The 22,084-nt window shown below is 32.3% G+C and overlaps 2 protein-coding genes across 2 annotated transcripts in view; both read left to right on the top strand.

The window, feature by feature from the left end:
- LOC123656154 overlaps positions 1-22,084 on the top strand; it is a 135,028-nt gene that overhangs the window by 80,870 nt on the left and 32,074 nt on the right. Inside the window, exon 9 of the mRNA XM_045591861.1 lies at positions 1,091-1,106. Coding sequence (XP_045447817.1) covers positions 1,091-1,106 — 16 coding nt within the window. The remainder of the gene's footprint in view (positions 1-1,090; positions 1,107-22,084) is intronic.
- Positions 16,312-17,670, top strand: LOC123656506 (glycine-rich cell wall structural protein). The gene is made up of 2 exons (XM_045592177.1): positions 16,312-16,352; positions 16,640-17,670. Exons 1-2 carry the CDS (start codon positions 16,338-16,340, stop codon positions 17,498-17,500), a joined length of 876 nt encoding a protein of 291 aa, XP_045448133.1. The 5' UTR covers positions 16,312-16,337; the 3' UTR covers positions 17,501-17,670.

Raw genomic sequence — 22,084 nt, forward strand, 5'->3', positions numbered from 1 at the left:
GATCATAACTTTCCACAGTATCTCATATTCCGTATAACAAGGAAGAGATTGTCAATGTATTGTTTAGTCAACTGTTTACGATCTATTTATATCTTAAACATCATCTTACTCAATGGAAAAGAGATAAATTTAGTGCGTACAATTAACATAATAGAAAGTGACCTATTTAGTAACAGTGATTCACGTCGCTAGGACTAAAAGGGCGCCTTTGAATGTACAATTACTTAATTAGAATTGCAATCGCTTCTGTTCGTAAAACGTTTCTTGGTAGTATAATTTACGTATGGAGATAAGAATGAGGCGTGTTGTTCACATCTATATTCTATATATAGTCAGACTGATCGGGGTATTTTCTAAACTTTTAAATTAATTCGTATTTCTGAGTTCCAAAAAAAGAACGCGGTTCTCAATGCGAATGTATTTTTTATGCATGTTACCTCAGAGCTTTTGATTGGGTGGACCGATTTCGATATAAATTTTAATCGAAAGGTGGTGCGTTTTATTTAGTCCCATTTATATTTAATTTTTTTTTTTTTTTTTTTTTTGTGCAATTTTGTAAATTGACTTTATTTATACAAAATATTATACATATTTACAATTCACAACTTAAGAACTAAATATTTACAGATAGTTTTGGTATAAATCATGTCCGCGTGGAATTGTGCCAAGAATGCTGGCAGCATTTCCCCGTTGAATCGCTATGCCGATTCTCTGGGCAAAAAATGCACCAGCCCTCTTGTCACCAGTGGAGGCAATAAGGCGAGGTGTTATCTCATTTAAAAATTTTTTAGCACTGCTACTCCAAGGTCCAAGTGTTTCGACTGCAAACGGCACAAAGATGTAATTTGGAATTAGTGACGAATATTTGTGCCGTTTAGTCGTTTCAGCTTTTTCCGCTGCGGCTCCCGCTTTTAAGGCTGTTTCCCTGACATGAGACGGAGCAAGTGTGTCAACGCAGGTTGCGTCCCACAAAAGCGCCCGTCCCCTTTCCCAGGGAACCAACGTCAGTCCATCAGGTCTCTTGCCATCATTGCGACTAATTCCAGTTGGCTCGAAGTATTTAATTAAGATCTAACAAGTAGTTTTTGAGTTATATCTAATAATGAGTATTTACTTGATTATTTTTTCGTCGACCTATGTTGTATTTTACCGCATAACTTTTACCTGGGTATACCGATTTTAATGATTTATTCCAAAGCTGATACATGACATTTACTCTCATTTAAATGTGATTGAGTCCTGATAACTACTTTTTAACCGACTTCAAAAAAAGGAGGAGGTTACTAAATTTCGTAAAACTAAGACCGTACATATCTTTGTTTATGTATGTTCGGGGATAACTCCGTCGTTTATGAACCGATTTTGATAATTCTTTTTTTTTTTTTGTTGAAAAGGAGGTATCCCTATTTTGGTACCATGATAAGGAAACCAAGATCTGATGATGGGACCTCAGAGAAATCGAGGGAAACTCTCGAAAATCCGCATAACTTTATACTGGATGTACCGATTTTGATGATTTTTAATTTAATCGAAAGACGATGTTTATCATGTGTCATATCATGGTCACATTTAAATTTCATCGAGATCTGATACATATACAAATTTTGGAGTAATCTTTGATAATGCGTATTTCCTTGACTATTAATTATTTCGTCTACCTAAGTTGTATTACTTCTCGATATAATTGAAGTCGTTTTTTTTTTTTCGTTTGCCTGTAAACACAATTATAATTTTTGTATGTAATCTTTGATAACGCGTATTTACTTGACTATTTCTATTCTTGACTATTTTTTGCGTCTAATTACGTTGTATTACTTGTTTTCGTTTGCGAGGAAGCACAACTTTTGTTTCATAGTCTACAGTATTTCTTATGACATCATTTTTTCCACGATTTTTTTTTAAGTTGAACCAATCGATCTTAATATAATCGTATTCAAATCAAAAATAATTTTATTACATTAATATAGATATCCCCGGTATGCACGGTCAATATAGTTTCAGTTTTTAATAAAACTATTTTGCATGGTATTTGCAGATTACATACTAATAAAATAAAATACCTTTCTATTTAAAACAGGTTACGGTTGTATAAATAACTCACCGGAAATCAAATTCTATGGAAAATTTTATTCGTCGATCAGTAATATTATACATTCCCTTTCCTAACAACATTGTTAAATTTAGAACATCAATAAATACCAACTTTAATAAAAAGTTGTATTTTAATAAATGGATTAGAGTCGTATTTCATTAGATTATTTATTTTATTATTACGTTTTATTAAATTTCCAAAAACTAATTAATTATTGTTTCAAAAATTAAACTTATAATAACTTATCAACGCCTAACACCTTTTGTACATATTGTGTAATTTAATAATAAGGTAAAAAAAACACAAAATAAAACATTCTAACGCAATCGATACTTAACAAGAAGGCTATTGCAATCATATACATTAGTCATATATGTTGCAGTCAATTTGCTGAAAAAGCCATTCAATTAGACGCCTTTCATTGAACTATGATAATTAATAATATGCCTAGTATTATAGTTAAATCTTTAAATCGATTAACTAATTTCAAAGCCCAGCATGTCTAGTTTTTTTTTAAAAGAAGGTGCTAGTAACTAGCCGTCGCATTAATTTGACTGTTACGAATATATAAAAAATAGTGTGCTTTAGACCACACGACTGAAGTAAAACTTTTTAAGCTCCGACAGTAATATACGAAACGTAATATCTCTTTCTAACTTCAATAACTTAATCTCCCTCTCAACTTCCTCTCAACTCCCTAAGTCGTAAGCGTACGTAAAGAAATTTCACTTCAAAAACAAAAAACGAGTGTACTTTAGACCACACGACTCACAACCAACTTATATTTCTCTCTCAAATTCCGTTCGCCTCGCCCGATCACACATTTTGTGACACTCTCGTAACGCATTCACTAGCTTAGGTCAAGCGTGCGTAAGTAGTTTTACTACAAAAATATTTAAAATCTTTAAAGTAATGATTTTTTGGTAAAACTACCTAAATGTAGAAATATTGTTTGATCCTTATTTGTTATATGATAAAAATAAATAAAAAAATAAAACACCATGCCACTAAAGCGGTATAAAAATGTGATCCAAAATTAATGCCGAACCCTCCCTCGTCTCGTTGTCACGTAGTGTTCAATATGTTACGTTTAAACAATTGAAAATCTAAAATTTGTACGCTGTTATTTGTCTTATGGCTATTAAGTCTTTTTTTATATAACTAGGTCGGCAAATAAGCGTACGGCTCACCTGATGGTAATCGATTACCGTAGCTTTCAAACACCTGCAAAACCAGCAGCATCGCAAGCGCGTGCCGACCATAACCGTCATCCCTGTAGCTCTGGTCACCTTACCACAGAAACACTTGCTTGATAGCAGTATTATTTAGCTGTCATCTTCTCTAAGGCCGTGGTACTTCTCCAGGTCGGGCTGCTCCAGATTTTGAGCATGATAGTTACCGCTATGCCCTACCTCAGTGAATTTAGTAATTACAGTTATAAAACGGTATTAAAAACCCTATCAGAACAAGCTATCGACTACTTCTTGTCTTACGCCCTTCCCACTCTCTTTCACTTACCCACCACTCTCCGTGATACATTTAACAAAAAAAAAACATTTATGGTTCCATCGATACTAAAAATGCTTATAAATAAGGACTTAAAACCAGACTCCTATGTATTGTAATCATTAAACATATTTAAAACCAAACAATACCCATATATTTCAAACAAAATTAAGTTATACATAAATGTAAAACAGTAGTTACACATAGTAGCAAAAATTAGCATATCTTTTTTGAGAATAAATATGTGTTGATTATAAAAAGTTTTTATAATAAAATATGAATAAATATCGAGAATTAAAAGTATTTTAAATTAATGCAAGCTTTCATTTTACGATTTTAACATAAAATATCTGATAATTGACTATTTATTAATTTTTTACGTAATATCCTACGCGACTGCGATTCAATGAATGCCAATTTGGATAGTGACACAATAACTTTTGCTTGAATATTCATGATAAAGAAAATATATAATCTAAGTTATACGATAGCTTTACTAAAAAATAAAGAATATAAACAGAAAAATCATTTTCAAATCGATAATTATATTGTAACAATTTAGTTTGGAACTAATACAATTTAGATAATTATTATATCACACACATAAGCACGCACGCATTCACACATAGAAACAAGATTTTACTTTACAGTTCGCAAAACGATGTGTCCAAACAATACTAAATATGTTCCAAGAAGATGTTAATTTTATTTAAGAAGCTGAAACTAATTTAAAAAAAAAAAACCAATAATCTAAAAAAGTTTCTATTTAACATTGCGTATTATATATCAAACAAAACATTAGTACACGTAACCAGATCTTTTCCCTCAGCCTATCGATATCATAACATGTGATTTGAATATCTAACGCGACACTGCGCCCGCGCATAAGAAATAGGAATAGGCTGTTATACAACTCCTATTACGGTAACATCTCATTTGCAACGCATTGACAGACAAAAGATCTTTTACTATTTTAACGAACTAGCAGACATATTCAATGTGAGGTTCTAGACGTATAATTATTATTTACACCAATATTAAACAGAAAAATATTTGATGTTTTGTTTGTAATGTATAAAATCAAAAAACACTAAACGAAATTCTAAAAATTTCCTTCCTTAGAGAAATGCTACCTTATTACTAAGTTATATAGGCTATATTTTAACGGGAGAAATTCGAACAGCCACAATTCACTCGCGGCCAATCCTCGGAGGCAAAGTTGGTTAAATAATAAAGGGTTAAGTTCCAAGTTCCAATTCTCTTTTTACAGAGAAAAAAAAATTATTGTGGTTGGACACATAAGGCAATATCTTGCTCAAAGTGTGGAACAGCCCGACTGGGAAAGTATCTCCATTTTACAGAAGATCATAACTATATAATACTGATCTCAATTCGTGTTGTGTTTCTGAGGTGAGTAAGGTAGGCAGAGCTCCTAGGGATGATCGACGGTAAGGTCGACAACGCCCTTGATGTTCTTAATGTCTTAGGGCGCCTACAGGCTACGGTAGCAACTTAAAATCAGGCTAACCGTACGCTTATACACTTTTGTAATATCAAAGTGAATTAGAAGTAAAAAACTTTTTTAAAAATAAACAAGCTTTTATTTAAATGCGCTAAAATGAATAAAATAAACTTTTCCTTTAAAACTCTTACTATCAACATATAACTTCACTACACAATTTATTTATACAAATAAATAAAATTAGAGTAAAATTGGAGTGCAAAATAAAATTTTTTTACAATTTTTGTCTGACTGTCTCTTTCTCTCTGTCTGTCTGTCTGTTTGTTTCGACTAATCTCTGCAACGGCTGGACCGATTTTGGCGGGACTTTCATTGGCAGATAGCTTATGTTTAGAACTTAGGCTACTTTTATTTTAGAAATTTATTTATTTTATAACTCTGTGAACTAAGCAATAACTTTTTTTGTGAAATTCCACGATTCCAATTAGATCTATTGAGAAGCTATTTGCATTCCCTGATCTACAGAGGTAAAAGGGAGGAGGCATTTGTTCAGCTATAGGTGATATCAAACGCGAGTGAGACTAGGTGGTTTGTCTAGTATGCCAACATTAGCGCATAATACACATTGTGTAAAGGAGATTGTTTTTTATTTTGATTGCGATAAATTATGTGACTGTTTTCGCTCATCAAATGAGTGGTTTCATGTTTAGCGATCTATATTAATGTCAAAGGTCGCTGGTTCGAATCCCCGTTGCGATAAATAGTATACATTGAAAGTTGGTGGAAAAAAAATGTAAAGATTTGGAGGCAAACCTTTTTTAAGTAAAATTTTATAAGTTTATACAAATTTAAAGGTCCTTAAAATTTATTAATCTCATTTCCTGTTCGTTATTTTTTTTTTTCTATTCATCATCGTTTAATTTATTTATCACTTAAAATAAAAAATTAATACTTCAATATTTAAATCCATTTACTAATAATAATAATAATAATAATAATAATATAATAAAGACGTTTATTCACCAAGCATAAAAAAACAAAAGATTTCTTAGTCTAATTTACAGAGATTTTATAATAAAAAATGCTGCTGAAAAGGTCGTAGACTCAGCTTATTGCTGCTTTTCAGTCCGCACCTTTACAAATGCTGCCAGCACAGGACGTTAGATTTACATTTAAAAACTAGATATAGTAACATATATAGCATTAAAAAGTATATGAAAATAGTATTTAATAAAAAAAAACCAGGATTAACAAATGAAGTACGTTGCCGAAGGTACAAGTAGGCAAAATGGCGAGCCACGTGAGACACACTATACGCTTATAATAAAGTCATAGTTACTACAAATCCAGTTCAGTGAGCGTTTCGTATCATATATACTTATTACTCCACTTATTTACTGATCCAACGAACTACATACAATATGCCTTACACTGCGTTTAGCGAAATGCGGTATTTACTTCAAGACACGTCTGAAATAATCCTGGTACATAAGTATAGGATTATATATCAAGAATGTCTTTTTATTATGTAAATGTAGTTCTCACATATTTTTATGTACAAACACATCCTCAACCTAGTTTTACAATACTTATGTATGATAGCTATTAATTGAATAAGTGGCAAAACGTCTAAAATGTCAAGAGTCTTAATGCCAATACCAAGGAAAAAACAGGATATTAAGTCTTTGAAATAAGTTTAGCAATCGTTATTCCTATCGTGGGATAATTATAAATTTATTTTGAACTTCAATCCAGCGCGGCTTCACCTATGTCGGCGTATGTGTCTACTATATATTTTCAAATGCCCTCAGTAAAATGAAACCCTTCGTTAAAGTTCCCGAAAACACGGTATACCTACAATATCCAGATCACGTCAAACTTGTAGCTTCTGCAGATATATATAATATGGCATGAACGAGATTGAATCTCATAGCCCGCTATAGTGCAAAGAATCTTTACCACTAGCAAATGTGTATAAAATTTGTGAAGACTCGTCGTTATGTGATGTTTCAAATATATTCTTTTGGTTTTTAATGGTAACAAAGTTATTAAAATTGGTTTTTGTAGAACAAGAACTCTGTCAAAATTAACAAACAAATCTTTCGTCTTTATAAAATTTTATATAGATTAGATTTTGCAATATGTTTTTGTATCAAAATGTCAATTTTCTACAACCACTTGAAATACTCTTTAAATTTTACTCATATGATGTTGTTGACATTGCTTGCGTAGGAGTACGAACGTTCGTTTAAAAATACCTAAATTAACATTTCACGGTCTCGGCTTCAATAGGCTTTTAAGAAATTCTCCTAAAAGCAAGTTTAAGCCTATAATCAGGGGTTTCTTCCCTTAAACGCTTAAGCGTATATAGTGCCTGAAGATAAATATTACACATCAATCTTTGGAAAGAGACAATCAGCTGACAATACAAAAACCTGAAACTGCGAACGAAATCACGGGTACATCTTTTATTATAACGTAACTCCATTAATTATTCAAATATTCAATATCGTCTACATGTGTTTAGAGAAAGTTAAATGCGCTTAAACGGTATTGGATGTGTGTTTGTTCAAGTCTCAAATCGTAGGGGTATTGATTGCAGAATTTTTCAATCACACTTTTGTAATGTAATAATATATAAACTAATATTTTTATTATTTGTATAAATGAGATAAAAAATCATTTTAACTGAGGTAGGGCACAGCAGGAATTTCCTGCTTAAAATATGGAGCAACCTGACTGGGGTAGTACCTCGACCTTACAGAAGACCACAGCTAAATAAAACTGTTTTCAAGCAGTATTGTGTTCCTGTTGGTGAGTAAGATGACCAGAGCTCGTGGGGGGGGGGATTGGGGATTGTGGGTCGGCAACGCGCTTGCGATGCTTCTGGTGTTGCAGGCGTCTATAAGCTACGGTAATCACTTACCATCAGGTGAGCCGTACACTTGTTTGTCGACCTAGTGACATAAAAAAAAATCATTTCAATGTTTGTGAAGCACACCGTGAGCTGTGCCTCTATTTGTAAAATCTTTAACTACGTAAAATGAAAAATAAATTATTACAATAAGATATATGTTATAAAAAATAAAACTGCAATACACAGGAATAGAGTAATGAATGACATTTACTTGACCCCTCCCCTCCTCTTCGGGAGGTCTGGTCGTCTTACTCGCCACAGCAACACAATACTACTAGAGACCAGCATTTTCTAACTGGGGCTCCTGTAGGGTTGACGTACTTCCCCAGCCAGCCATATCACAATTGCTGATTCGTGACTGCCACTAACTTCATAATTGATTTTGACAGCGATCGTGTCGTGGCAGCGGTCGTTTGTGTTTTCATACTAATTTACTTAGATTTCGGCGGAAATAGGATTTCGTTCATAGAGGATTCAAACTAAATCCGTGTGAAATCTTGAGCCTTAGAAACAAAACAATATAATCTATGTATAGAAGCACGAACTTTTGGGAAATGTAGTTAAGATGTAGGTCCTACGTTTTAAGAATTTAAAGGACATGATTTTGTTTATATAACAGCTTTTTTTGGCTCTACTGTTAAAAATTGTTAAAACTAACAAAATAACAGACCAAGTTAAGGATAGTCGTGGATTCAACTTGTAACATCCCACTGCTGAGCATTGGGTGACTCTTCTCCATATAGAAGAAGGATCAGAGATTAATTTACCACACTGCAGCACTACATTGTGTATTTGTAGGTATATGTATGTATATGTGTATGTATGTAAATATATAATATATACTTATGTTTATGACTGATAGCACTTATTTTGCGCCCATATCCCCAATAACAATCAATTCTAGTCCTCTGCCCAAAGGTTGCCTGAAAGAAATCGCTGCTTTAGCGATAAGGCCGCCTGTTGCAACTAATGCAAATTTATTATTATTATTTTTTTTTACCTAATTAAACTTATTTTACTTTTGTGTTGGTGTGCAAAAGTGTATATAAATAAAATAAATAAATACATTTTTTAACATTAATTAATAAAATAATAAGATTATTTTTTTATATATTCTGTTGATTTTATGTATAATATTATATAAACATTTGCGATATCTTATAATATATATTTTAACAATGCGTTAAATTAGTGACGGTTGTGTAATCATGATAAATGTTAGAACTAATTAGCTTAATAATACATTATTACAAACCTTAAAATTTAATACACAAGTAGACAATGTGCTTTAGACAATGAAAGTTTTACAATTGCTGTCGGTCTCCGGTTGGGACCTCCACTGTGCTTTGAACACAGATGCCTGTGCGGAAAGGAGGTTGATTCTTTCGGACTACTCGGCCTTTCCTGCAACAAGAGTATAAATTAGGTCACTTGAAATTTACTTATATTTAACAAAACTAAACTGAATGAGCCTGTAACATCCCATTGCTGGACAAATGCTTCTTCTCTATACAGAAGAAGGTTCAAAACTTAACCCACCACGTTTCCCCTCTGTTGTTTGCTGGTAAATTCTCGTACGAGGATTAACGATCGCTATTAAGTGTGTATCAGGAGCGAGAGAATTACATGCTCTCCGAGGCACGATGGCGAAATCCATGAGGACATACAACCAGACCGAAAGCAAATATTTTTACCAAAACAAATATCTACCCCTAGTAGGATTCGAACCAGAATCGCCGGTGTCTAGGCTATTACAGTATGACACGCACAACCACGTCAAAACGGTTATCGACATTCAACCTACGATTATAAATAAATAACATAATTGTGTTTGCAGGCAAACGAAGAAAAACCGACTTCAATTATATCGACAAGTAATACAAAATAGGTAGACGAAAAAATAGTCAAGTAAATACGCATTATCAAAGATTACTCCAAAAGTTGTAATCAGATCTCGATGTAATTTAAATGTGACCACATGATAAACATCAGCTTTCGATTAAATTAAAAATCATCAAAATTGGTACATCCAGTAAAAAGTTATGCGGATTTTTGAGAGTTTCCCTCGATTTCTCTGGGATCCCATTATCAGATCCTGGTTTCTTTATCATGGTACCAAACTAGGGATATCTCCTTTTTAACAAAAAAAAAGAATTATCAAAATCGGTTCATAAACGACGGAGTTATCTCCGAACATACATAAAAAAAATAAAAAATATATATACGGTCGAATTGAGTAACCTCCTCCTTTTTTTGAAGTCACTTAAAAAAATAAGTAAGATTTTTATTTATTTGTTACTTTAAATATCCATTAATTAATATATTCTCTACTAGCTGTGCCCGCGACTTCGTCTGCGTGGAAATAAAAAAAAATATTGTTCAGTACGTCGAGTTACAAAAAAATAAATTTCTAAAATAAAAGTAGTCACAGTTACTCCTTATTACATCAGCTATCGGCCAGTGAAAGTCCCGTCAAAATCGGTTCAGCCGTTTAAGAGATTAGCCGGAACAAACAGACAGACAGACAAAAATTGTAAATGTTAATTTGGTATATGTGCCATGTATGCATATGCATTTAGTATTATGTACCATATGCATTTAGGAAAAAGCGGTCATTTAAATATTACAAACAGTCACTCCAATTTTATTTATTTGTATAGATATCAAAAAACATTTAAATTACGTATTTACATATATCAAGAGAAAGTGATTATGAAATTATTTAACGTCGAAATGTCGCATATGGTAATTTATTTTTTGAAATTAACCTTCTCTCTTAAAAGTGACAAATAAGTGTCATTTCACATGTTAAACCAATTCAACGAACGAATAAAGAGGAAAAAAAATACAGGAAAATTTTGCACAAGTCAGCCAAAATGATATAAAGTTGAAAAAATAATATAATCATATAATATGTACACTTATTCGGTATCAATAATAAATCAAAACATGCCATGCTATATTGATTAGAGTTCAGAACAGAGAAATCCCGGTTCTGTCGGTACTCAAAAAGGTTGGTCTTTGGTCAGTCAAAAAGAACCAGGAAATAAAATTTCAATCCCGGTTCTTTCTGTCCTTTTGGGAATTTACACTAAAGTATGAATTGCGTAATTAAAATGTAATTTTTAAGAACGTTTCTGGACAATGACCAGAATTTTCATTCTCCTGATGGCTATAAAGTATGAAACAATAATTTATTAGCTATTTTATCGATGATAATTCAAAAATTAATTTTACATTACAAAGACTGTTTAATAAATGCAATCGGTTAAAGGTAATAGCTAGGAAACAACTTAAACTACGTATTTTAAGATGTGAAAGTTGCAAATAACGTTATGACCCTTTGACCGTTCCCATATTATGACACAACTATAGCACTCAGTAAAATTGAATTAGCAACTTTTCAAGCGTTACCCTAATACTATTTCTAGCATTAACGTTGAAATTCTGACAAAATAAAAGTTGGCGGAAAAGCACCGTTGTATAATTTTGTAATACATATTTACATAATGAGTGATCAAAGAGTATTTGTAAGGAGAAAAAAAACCGTCAGCGTCGGACCACGTCCTAGTTTTACTAGGCAGTCACAGGACTGTCGATCTGTAGATTGTATAATAAATCGCCTGTGGTATTAATATAATTAGGTATAATGCATGTTTAACAAAAGGCATGGGCATTTTGAATCCGTGGATGTAAATTTTCAAATAAAAAAAAAATACATATTTTCACAATAGACCTATTATGATATATAACTTTATTCAACCTACAAATTATTATATTCAGAATTAAACAAAAAGCTTAAGATTAAGTCCAGTCTTATCGCTAAATAGTAATAAGCTCTTCCAATCTAACCAACGATATAAACGTATACTGTTTTCTAATGTTTACGCAAATTTCACTCATCACAATAAAAACTATTTTGGATTTTAAGTTTATTAGGTGCCGACGTTTCAGATACTTTACAGCAACCATGGTCACGGAAGGATCGCCGTGGTAAAATAAACCACGATAAAAACCGAAAAAGTTGTTTCATTGTAATAAACGTATATCAATCATTATCAATCGTTACAATGGAAAACTATAATTTGTAAATTATAAAAATCCATAGAACATTTTTTTTTTTTTCTTTTTTAATATTAAGTATTTTAGATTAAGAAAAATAAACATATAAAGACTTCTTATAGAAAAAAACATTGGATTAATGTATGACATTCGTGAAACTTGGTCGTGACATTGCAACCATTTTTATAGTTAAATCTTGAGAAAGAACTAGGTGCCTTGTAAGCTAACGTTTATTATCATTTATAATCTTCTCATTTCTTAATATTATGTTTATATATAATTACACTACTGGAATCACCATACATATTTGTAGCAACACTTTAACTTTTTTCCACTTACTAAACTTTTTTAATTAGTTTTTTTTTTACATGTTGTATGTTAGAGTGAGAGAAATAACGCATCAGCCTGTAATTATTAAGGATTTTAGTGCTGTAGGTGCAAATTGTGTAGATACAAATCGCTAAAGGAAGCAGTCGTTTAAAATTATATAATTAAATGCTAATAATGTCTTAAAAGACAGTTTGACTATTCTATAACATCCTGTTGATGCATCATATTCAATAACACGATCCTACCTCAACTCATAATGAAAAGGAACAAAAAAGGATGCAAATAAAATTAGAAGAAGATAACATAAATGTGTATGACTTCGAAAATCGTTTGAAATAGACATTACGCAACAAACAGACTTACGACATTAGAGTAACAAAATACGAATTATACGCATAGTCAAATATTCTAATTCTAATTCTATTTTGCACGGACGTCCAAAACCGAAGATAAAATAATACAAACAAAACCGCGTGCTTATATAATATTTCGCTTCCGAAATTAGCATGCTATCTCGTGATGTTTCCTAAAAAACCAAACGCAAACATTATTAAATTTTATAGAAAAGGAAAGCGCACAAGTCGCGCATCGAGCAGTTGCCGATATTATTTTATCTTAGACTAGCTGTACCCTGTGGTTTCAACTAGGTTAGTTTGAGAAAAAAATTAGCCTATAACCTTCCTCGGCTAATGGGCTATTTATTTATTTATTTATTTATTTATTCTTTATTGTACACCACATAGAGTAATTTCATACAGAATTGTAAAGAAAAAAAAGTATAATGCCCAATGAGGCGGCTATCCAACACAAACATAATTTAAATAAAACCTCTTTACGCACGCTTGACTTTGGGAGTAAGGAGATGAATGCGTAACGAGAGCGTAACGAAAAGTGTGATCTGGTAAGGCGAACGGAAGTTGAGAGGGAGACATAAATTAGTGAAGATAGAAAGAGAGAGTTACGTTTCGTAAGTTTTACTTCAGTCGTGTGCTCTAAATCACACTTATTTTTTGTTTTTCAACTCGAAAGGTTAGTTGTAGTAACATTAGATTAAGGCGCTTAAACATACAAACAAAAAAACATTACAGCTTTATAATATTAGTATAGATAATCATCTACGATCGATGCAAGTGTCAGCTTGTGTCAGAGGCTAACAACATGTCAGTACAACTGAATGTCACAAGTGTATGTCAGACAATACAATTATCTGAATGGAGGACCCCACACGGTAACACATAAATCAACGACAAACAACCGAGTAAATCAACGACAAACAACCAAAAAAAGAGACTGAATGAATTGTTTTGTGCACTACTTCTGAATTTTTATATTATAAACAATATAATATTGAATACTGCTACTGTGATACATTTAAAAATTCACAATTTTCAGAACATGGTTTCAATAAAAAAAAAAGTAAAAAAGGTTGTATATTCACAATAAAATTAGGCTGTACTGACTGACTACTGACTAAATAAATATCTTATAAAATTCACACACGTTGTTCCTAAGGTTAAGTTGCTTAACTTAATGCTTGTGTTATAGATAACAACCGACTGTTATAGCTATTTTTTATTAATAAATACACATAGAAATAATACATAAATAAATATATAAATACAAAATTACACCCAGACTCAGGGTGAGCCGAATCCCCAACGCCACTACAAACTGCGTCAACGGGCTAATCAAAACTGGATAATATGACGAATCACAAAGTCACAAATTTTTTGCAGACAACCACAGATTAAAAATCATAAATATAATACCAAGGTATCAACAAAATATTTAAGACATATATCAAACAAATATAAGAAACTAGATTAATATTATGTTCAACCGCTTAAAGCGATTGAGTAACAAACATAAAAACATAAAACTTTCACATTTGTTGTATTACAAGTGAACCCAGCGGTCGTCCTGTCTGATAAACATGTAATACAATTACTTCATCACTGAAATAATGTAATAGGTAAACACATAACCTTTGTCAAATTCAGTCAAACCTTTTAGGAAAACTTCAGAGACAATCGTGATATTTACATAAGAATTATAAATAAAATATACACAAACTGTGATCCTTTGGCATCTAAAGTCCGTCTCAAACGTAACTTTAATCGAATTCGATCACACCGTTTAGTAAGAATATCAGAAACATGCTTTTATTGTATTATAGTATTTTCAGATGAATTATACGTAAAACAGTATTAGCAACACGCAAATATTTGTTGCGTGCTAACATCGAACAAAAGCAATCATGACAAGTACTGTGTTTAGTCATTTAAGTTATGTTCTGTTCAATATGCGTATGGTTTTGAAAACGATTAGTAATATACCGTCTAAAAGCAGTCTTTATAATTTATATTAAACTTAAAAATAATTATTTATTAAATCAAATTAAATTTTATTAATTTCCATACAAATTAATTAAATACCTGTGTCAGAAGACTGCCTTCGGAGACGCTTTTCTAATGAAAACTTTTATAGTACGGAAAGTAATATAATAATAAATATATCATTAAATACATAAGCTTTATATTTTTAGAAAGTATTTCAAAAAATACTAAGGTTTTATTTTTTGTTTCCTTAGTCATATTAGTATAAGTTAAGCTATTAGTGTAGTTTACAATTTTTATAATTAATCAATAAAAACCATTGCTTTTGAAGGCTTTTTTAATTAACTATATTTTGATTTTGTTTTTTATTAAAAACGTTGTATTTAACGTAGAAAAAAAAGAAGTAAACATTTTATTTATAAAAACATTTAAAAATAGAGAACGTGTCACAAATTAATAGTAATCATTTACAAACAGTAATTTAAAAAAAATCCAAGTAATTATTTTGTTAAACGTATTTTTTTAGCTTTAGTAAAATTTTATGCAAATATAGTTTGTTACATGTTATTTACTTTATATATATTTAAACAATAACCATTAGTAATTTACTAACATAATTAATATTTCTTTAATATTTATATTATAAAAATTAAACTTTGTTTCGTTACGTTTTATTAATGATGTACTATTGTTTTATTACTACTAAGTTTTTTCCTATTTATATAATGTGAGAGTAAAACTAAATTTATTTTATTGTAGGTAACAAAATATTAAATTTCAAGAACTTTAACTGCAAATAGCACTGATTAGCGTGTAATTAAAATTGCTCTAAACAAGTTTCGAATTTGATTTTCGACATCTTAACGTGATTTAAAAGGTTAAGAGATGCATTAAATGTAGAGTAAAGTAATACATGTCTAGATTAAGTAATATCTTAGTAATAGTCTTTTTATGACTTAGCGAAAAAAGTTTAAAACCGAATAAGGAAGAAATTGTCTTATTTCTAATTGCGATTGCAATGAAGTAAACACATATTTATATCAATTTAATTGTGACATACATGTTTGTATTTATGATAGCTAACGCGTACATGGATACTTAATATTGTGTATAATTTGCGAAAAATGATTTAGTAAACATGGTGATGAAATTTCTTTAAATAATTTTATCTGTGTGAACTTTCGCACGTTTTATTTTAGTGAGATTGGATTTTCCTTTTGATATTATCACGTTATTATTTAATTTTTAATCATATATCGTATATCTACTTAGCAAATAAAATAAGCGGATGGTTAAGAAAAGTTTTAACGCGGTATCAATGTGATAGTGGTTTTATTTCAAACTTCATAAGAATATTATTATTGTTATAATAATGAAAAAATGTGTGAAGTTCGTCGATGTATCGATAAGTTAGCCGTGAAAGTGTTCAACGGTGACCGAAGATCCACATTGTTTTCACCGAAGGTGAATTCGGACGGGTGTCATTAAAATCATAATTCTCGTACAGCCCGAAGGCCGAATCTTCGAATCTTAGGAAGAGCCAGGGAGAGAGGCGTCGACGAGCCGTCTGTATAAAAGCCACCAGAATCAGGTACAAAGCATCACACAACCACGAGACCTCCGCGAGTCAACATGAAAGCGTTCTTGGTAGGTATTCGTGCAGTGAAAGTGATGTGACCTGTGTCTGACCCGCTCAAGAGTCGTGCTTCCTTATGGGATTGTGACTCAGTGCTTGCGATGCGAACACACGAGCGATTATTATCATCGATGGAAATCGATTTTTTACTTCAGAAAGTTTCAGTGATAATCGAGTGGGTTCACTCGCATTTGAAGTTTAAATTTCGAATATTCAGTGCAGTAGATTTAATTTAAAAAAAAATTATTTCATATTGAGTCAATAGAAACATTTGTGAATTTATATTTCTGTGTCATAGGTATTAGCAGCCGTTGCGGCGATCGGCTCGGCAAGACCCGAGGCGGGATACTCCTACAACGCGCCAGGAGGTGGTGGTCTCGGTGGCCATGGAGGTGGCAACGGTGGCTTTGGCGGCGGTATTGGCGGTGGTCACGGTGGTGGCTTCTCCTCCGGCGGTCTGAGCTCCAGCAGCTTCGGTATCGGAGGCGGACTTGGCGGTGGAATAGGCGGTGGATTCGGAGCTGGTGGTGGGTTCGGATCCGGTGGTGGATTCGGGTCCGGTGGTGGGTTCGGATCCGGTGGTGGATTCGGATCCGGTGGTGGATTCGGAGGCGGCTTCGGTGGAGCTCCTATTGTCCAGAAGCACATCTACGTCCACGTCCCACCCCCAGAACCCGAAGAACAGCGCCCACAAGTGATCAGCGGTGGAGCCGTGCCTCAGAAGCACTACAAGATCATTTTCATTAAGGCCCCAGCACCTCCCGCACCAGTCGCACCCATCATCCCCGCTCAAGCCCAAAACGAAGAGAAGACCCTCGTATACGTCCTGGTCAAGAAACCCGACGAACAACCCGACATCACCATCCCCACCGCCGCCCCCACTCAACCCTCCAAACCCGAAGTATACTTCATCAAGTACAAGACCCAGAAGGAGGGTGGTTCTATCGGCGGTGGTTCAATCGGCGGTGGTCTCGGCTCTGGCATCGGTGGCGGTATCGGCGGCGGTATCGGCGGCGGTATCTCTGGTGGTAGCATCTCTGGTGGTAGCATCAGCGGCGGAAGCATCGGCGGTGGTCTTATCTCCGGAGGCGGTCACGGCTCCTCGGGCTCTGTCAGCTCCTCATACGGCCCCCCCGGTCACTCCGGCGGCCCATACTAAACAGCACCGGATGCTAACTTGTGATATCTGCTCAGCCGGCGACAAACTTAGTTATAAGTAGAGAAAAAAATTACGGTGCCTAAATGTATTTATGTAAATAGTAATTTTAATGTATAATTATAGTTGTATTATAAAAATCTTTTTGCATAAAAAATCGATAAACCAACGAACTACAGTTTTTCATTTTCATCCACCAATAAGTACGAATAATAACATCATCTAAATAGTCATTAAATTATTAAAACAAATAAAGTCGAATATTCAAATTTGACAACAAAAAGAAATCATATTTGAATACATTAGCTAAGAGATGTTACAAAAATTTGTTGCGTAACAACGAGATTCCAAGGTCTCATAGCGTCCTCTTGATCCATTAGCACTCGGACAGCACCTGTCTAAGATGCGGTAGAAAGTCTTGTTTTCTCCGGATTGCGTCACACAGGGACAGTCTGACCCCACTTGCATAACAGAAAGAAGCGCCTTACAAAACACACTACTGTATATGGTAAGAATTATTACGTAAAAACACCCATTCTAGACAATTCGATTGCGTAAACCTTGACATTTGGAAATTTTTCTCTCGATTAAATTAGAACCACTTTTGCGTGTAACTTAAGCATTTTAACAAATAACTTGAACGATACAAGTTTTAATGAAACATTTAATGAAAACTTTATTTATTATTAATATGGTTCACAATATTAATGGAATTATAATCATTAACAGTAAATAAATAAATATTAATAATACCAAATATATATAAAAAATGAAATATAAATATTTTTATTATAAAAAAAATACAAACTTGTATAATCTATGTGACATGTAGCTTTTTTTGAGATCTTAAATGTATCACAAACGAATAAAAACTATAAATCATTTAATTTCATATTCTATTAGTTAATAGAAAACCACTTAAAATTATCAAATTCCATCTTAATAATAACTTTATTGACTTTATCTTTAAGTAATATTTTATTTACATATTTACTGTATCTTGACATAAATACATAAGTATTCGTATAACCCTATATACGAAAAAATATATCGAAATTTTGATCATTAGTATGATAAATACAATTTATTGAAATACTATGGCTCGTTAACACAATGCGTAAAGCTGTCATAATTTCCAAAGCTCTGACCGCTGATTTAAAAGGTCGTCGAACGCTCGCGCTCGAGTTACAATTACGTAATAATGTTTTTTCATACTGGTTTTGATTGTTTTAGTAAAAAAAAAAGTTACATCAAGTCACATAAGGCTTTTCTAGTCTATAGGACATATAATGTATACAAATAATATAATCGTAAAATATAAACTACTAGCTTTTACCTCCCGCTTCGCTCGCATTGAATATTTTTTTAATGAATTGTATCTCATGATACTTCTAGTACCTCATAGGATATGTGTAGAAACTTTAATGATGATCGGTTAAGCAGTTTTTGCGTGAAAGCGTAACAAACAAACTTACATTCATATTTATAGTATTAGAAGAGATTATTTCACCTATAAAAAGTAGTTTCATATTCCGTTTGAACACACAAAACACACAAAAAATACAGGTGTTAAAACGGTACACAAGTTATAGCAAAAGTACTCCCATTTTATACGACCAATTTTCGTATGTTCAAAAATCTTACTAAACCTTCTCTTGGCGGATAATAATAGGATATTTTTTTTTCATTTCTAATAAAACAAATGATAGTTTTTCTATAAACATAAAATTACCATATTAAAATATTAAGAAAGAAAATTATAATTTTCATGAGCAGAAACTCTTTACAGTAAAATTCTTTTACAGTATCTTAAAGTACTAAATCTAGCAAACCGGACATAAAATCATTATACCAACGCATCTTACATCGACAAATGAAATCGTCATAAACACTGACATTGCAAAATTCAATCACCGCTAGATCATCAAAACGAATCGTAATGATATAGCAATGATTTCAAAACTGTTCCAATAATGATCTCTTATTAACCTCTCTCGTATGCCTGCGCACTTACCTGCTACATTAATCAAAGAGATTGTACCAAGCGTATTATGTCAGATGACGTTCCAACGTCATTATTTCACGTCCGTCTTGACGTCCGAATACAACAGGATTTTTATCTGATCTACTTATGTTAAGCCTATAGTTAAATCATATGTTACTACTCACTTTGAATTAAAATATGAAAGAGCAACAAATATGGAACACTATAATCCTTTTTATACAATCAGCATGGCTAACAAGCGTACGTTCCGCCCGATAGTCCCGGTTATTGTAGTACATACACATGCATACATACATACACATAATATTAACATTAGGAGGATCACACACCTACTGATGGTGCCAACCTTACCCCCGACCTACCCAGGAACTTTACCTTACCAATACTTGTTTGCTAGACTTGGATAGTCATGATTCTCGTTAACAATAAAATGTGTATACACCCTATGTACATGTATGTCAAGGTCTCGGGCATACGATTTCATTCTAATCAAAATTATTGCGTAAAAATTGTACGAGAAAAAATAAAATTTATATTCTGATAACTGTAGAGTAACTCTTTTTTTAGGGCTTCAATTCGAGTCTAATGTACATATAAGTAAGTCAATAATAATATATACAGATGTAATAGACTAGATAATAGGTAGCTGTAATTTGAATAAGACTTTCACTAGCATATACTTTTTATAAGGAGTAATAAAGTAATAAAGCTGATTATGATACATATATATATATATATATATATATATATATATATATATATATATATATATATATACTATATCGAATGGACCCGCAGGGAACAGCAAAGACATAGAAGTAAAAATGTACTCTTTCAATTCGAAACTTTAAAAATTCTGAACATCAACGATAAAAGGAATTTGTTGTGTTAAGTCTGCCAGACAGACTTTTTAATTATTATTTTTTCCCGCTATAATAGCGAAACTGAGATTGAGACTGTGTAGGCTGGATGAGGCGGACCCCAGGCGGACGACTGCTAACACGTGGTGGTTTTTTAGTCAGTAGAAGTCTGACATAACCTTTTGATGACCCCAATCAGATTTTCCCCACGTTAAAAAAAAGAACTGGCGCGAACGCGGAGACTCCTATGTCCAGCTGTGGACTGCGATAGGCTAAAATTGATAAAAGTGAAACTTTGTTTGTTTATTTATTTATTATTTTACTTTATTGTACACTACAACTACATTATACACATTAAACATATTTTAAGACAGTTACAGACTGTGAAGTACAATGCGCAGACCTATGGCTATTTAGTTATTGATATGAACGAAATAACCCAATAAGTGTGTTCCTAAGCGCTAAAGTCGACTTACTGAACCCTCTACAAGCTAGCCCAGCTACTAGCTAACCAACGGCTAGCTAACAGACTTTTTTAATAAAACTTTCTCATACTTTGTAGAAGGTTCTTATGAAATGAAAAATTAAGGAAATTGCAATGAAAGTACGAAAATATCTGAAAATAATTACGAATATTTTAACCTTATGCGTTTGTCAATTCACAAGACAGAATAACATTTAGTATTTAAAATTTAAATAAGGGTTATGAATTAAGCTGTGTAACTGTTGCACTGTATAAACACATGAAAATTTCACTGAGCCAATCGATATATTATTGATATAGGTATTATATAATTTCATGTAGCCAAGCCATTGAATATATACTAAATATATAGAAATAATCATAAAATTCGTTGCATATTAATGAGGTTAACTATTATATAACGATAGTAGATCAATTTAAAAAAAAAAAGATCTCTCGGTCTCATTTTTTATTTTCCTTAAAGACAGAACCTTGAAGTTATTTAAGCTTTTTAATCATTTCCCCGTTCATACAAAAATGATAAGAATTTTTAATAAAGTTTTGTGACTATAAAACTACCATATCGAAATATTCTGTAACACTAACGAGGACGCAACGTAAGTCAAACCATAGCGCTATCATCATACAACAAACGTCATACACAAAAATCACATATTCGGTCAATTGCTTAAAAATGAATCTTATTCCATTTACATAGGATTAAAAATCCATTAATAATATGTAGTAGCGAAAGCACCACTCTCACTCTCATCGATGCCATGACAAAACTTGTTCACAATTTATTTACCTTAAGATTCGAAATACGATATTGGCCTTAAAAATTAAGCGTTCAAAGTACATTTTTCTAAAATAAATATGTATATTACGTAAATTTACTATGTAAGTATGGTCACGGTGATATATCAATGTGTCAATTAACATATTTGGATGAATAGTTTTCACAAATAAATGCCTCCTGTATTTATTGAGTTTTACACGTCAAGTTACGAGTACAAGTGATGTTTACGACTACTGTTCCGACAGAATAAGTCGCATCGTTATAGATTAAAGGCTATTTTTATTATAGCTAATTTAAATTTCTTGTTTAGTTATTTAAAAAAAAAAGGAAAGATTGTTTTTCTCTTTATTTTATAGTCGATTTGAGTACCTGCTTCTTTTTTGGAAGTCATTTAGTAAAATTTTCGTTAATATTAATGTTACACAAAGCAGACCCGATGATTCAAGTATTAGATGTAACC

The sequence above is a fragment of the Melitaea cinxia genome, chromosome 9, assembly GCF_905220565.1.
Source record: "Melitaea cinxia chromosome 9, ilMelCinx1.1, whole genome shotgun sequence".
Lineage (NCBI taxonomy): Eukaryota > Metazoa > Arthropoda > Insecta > Lepidoptera > Nymphalidae > Melitaea > Melitaea cinxia.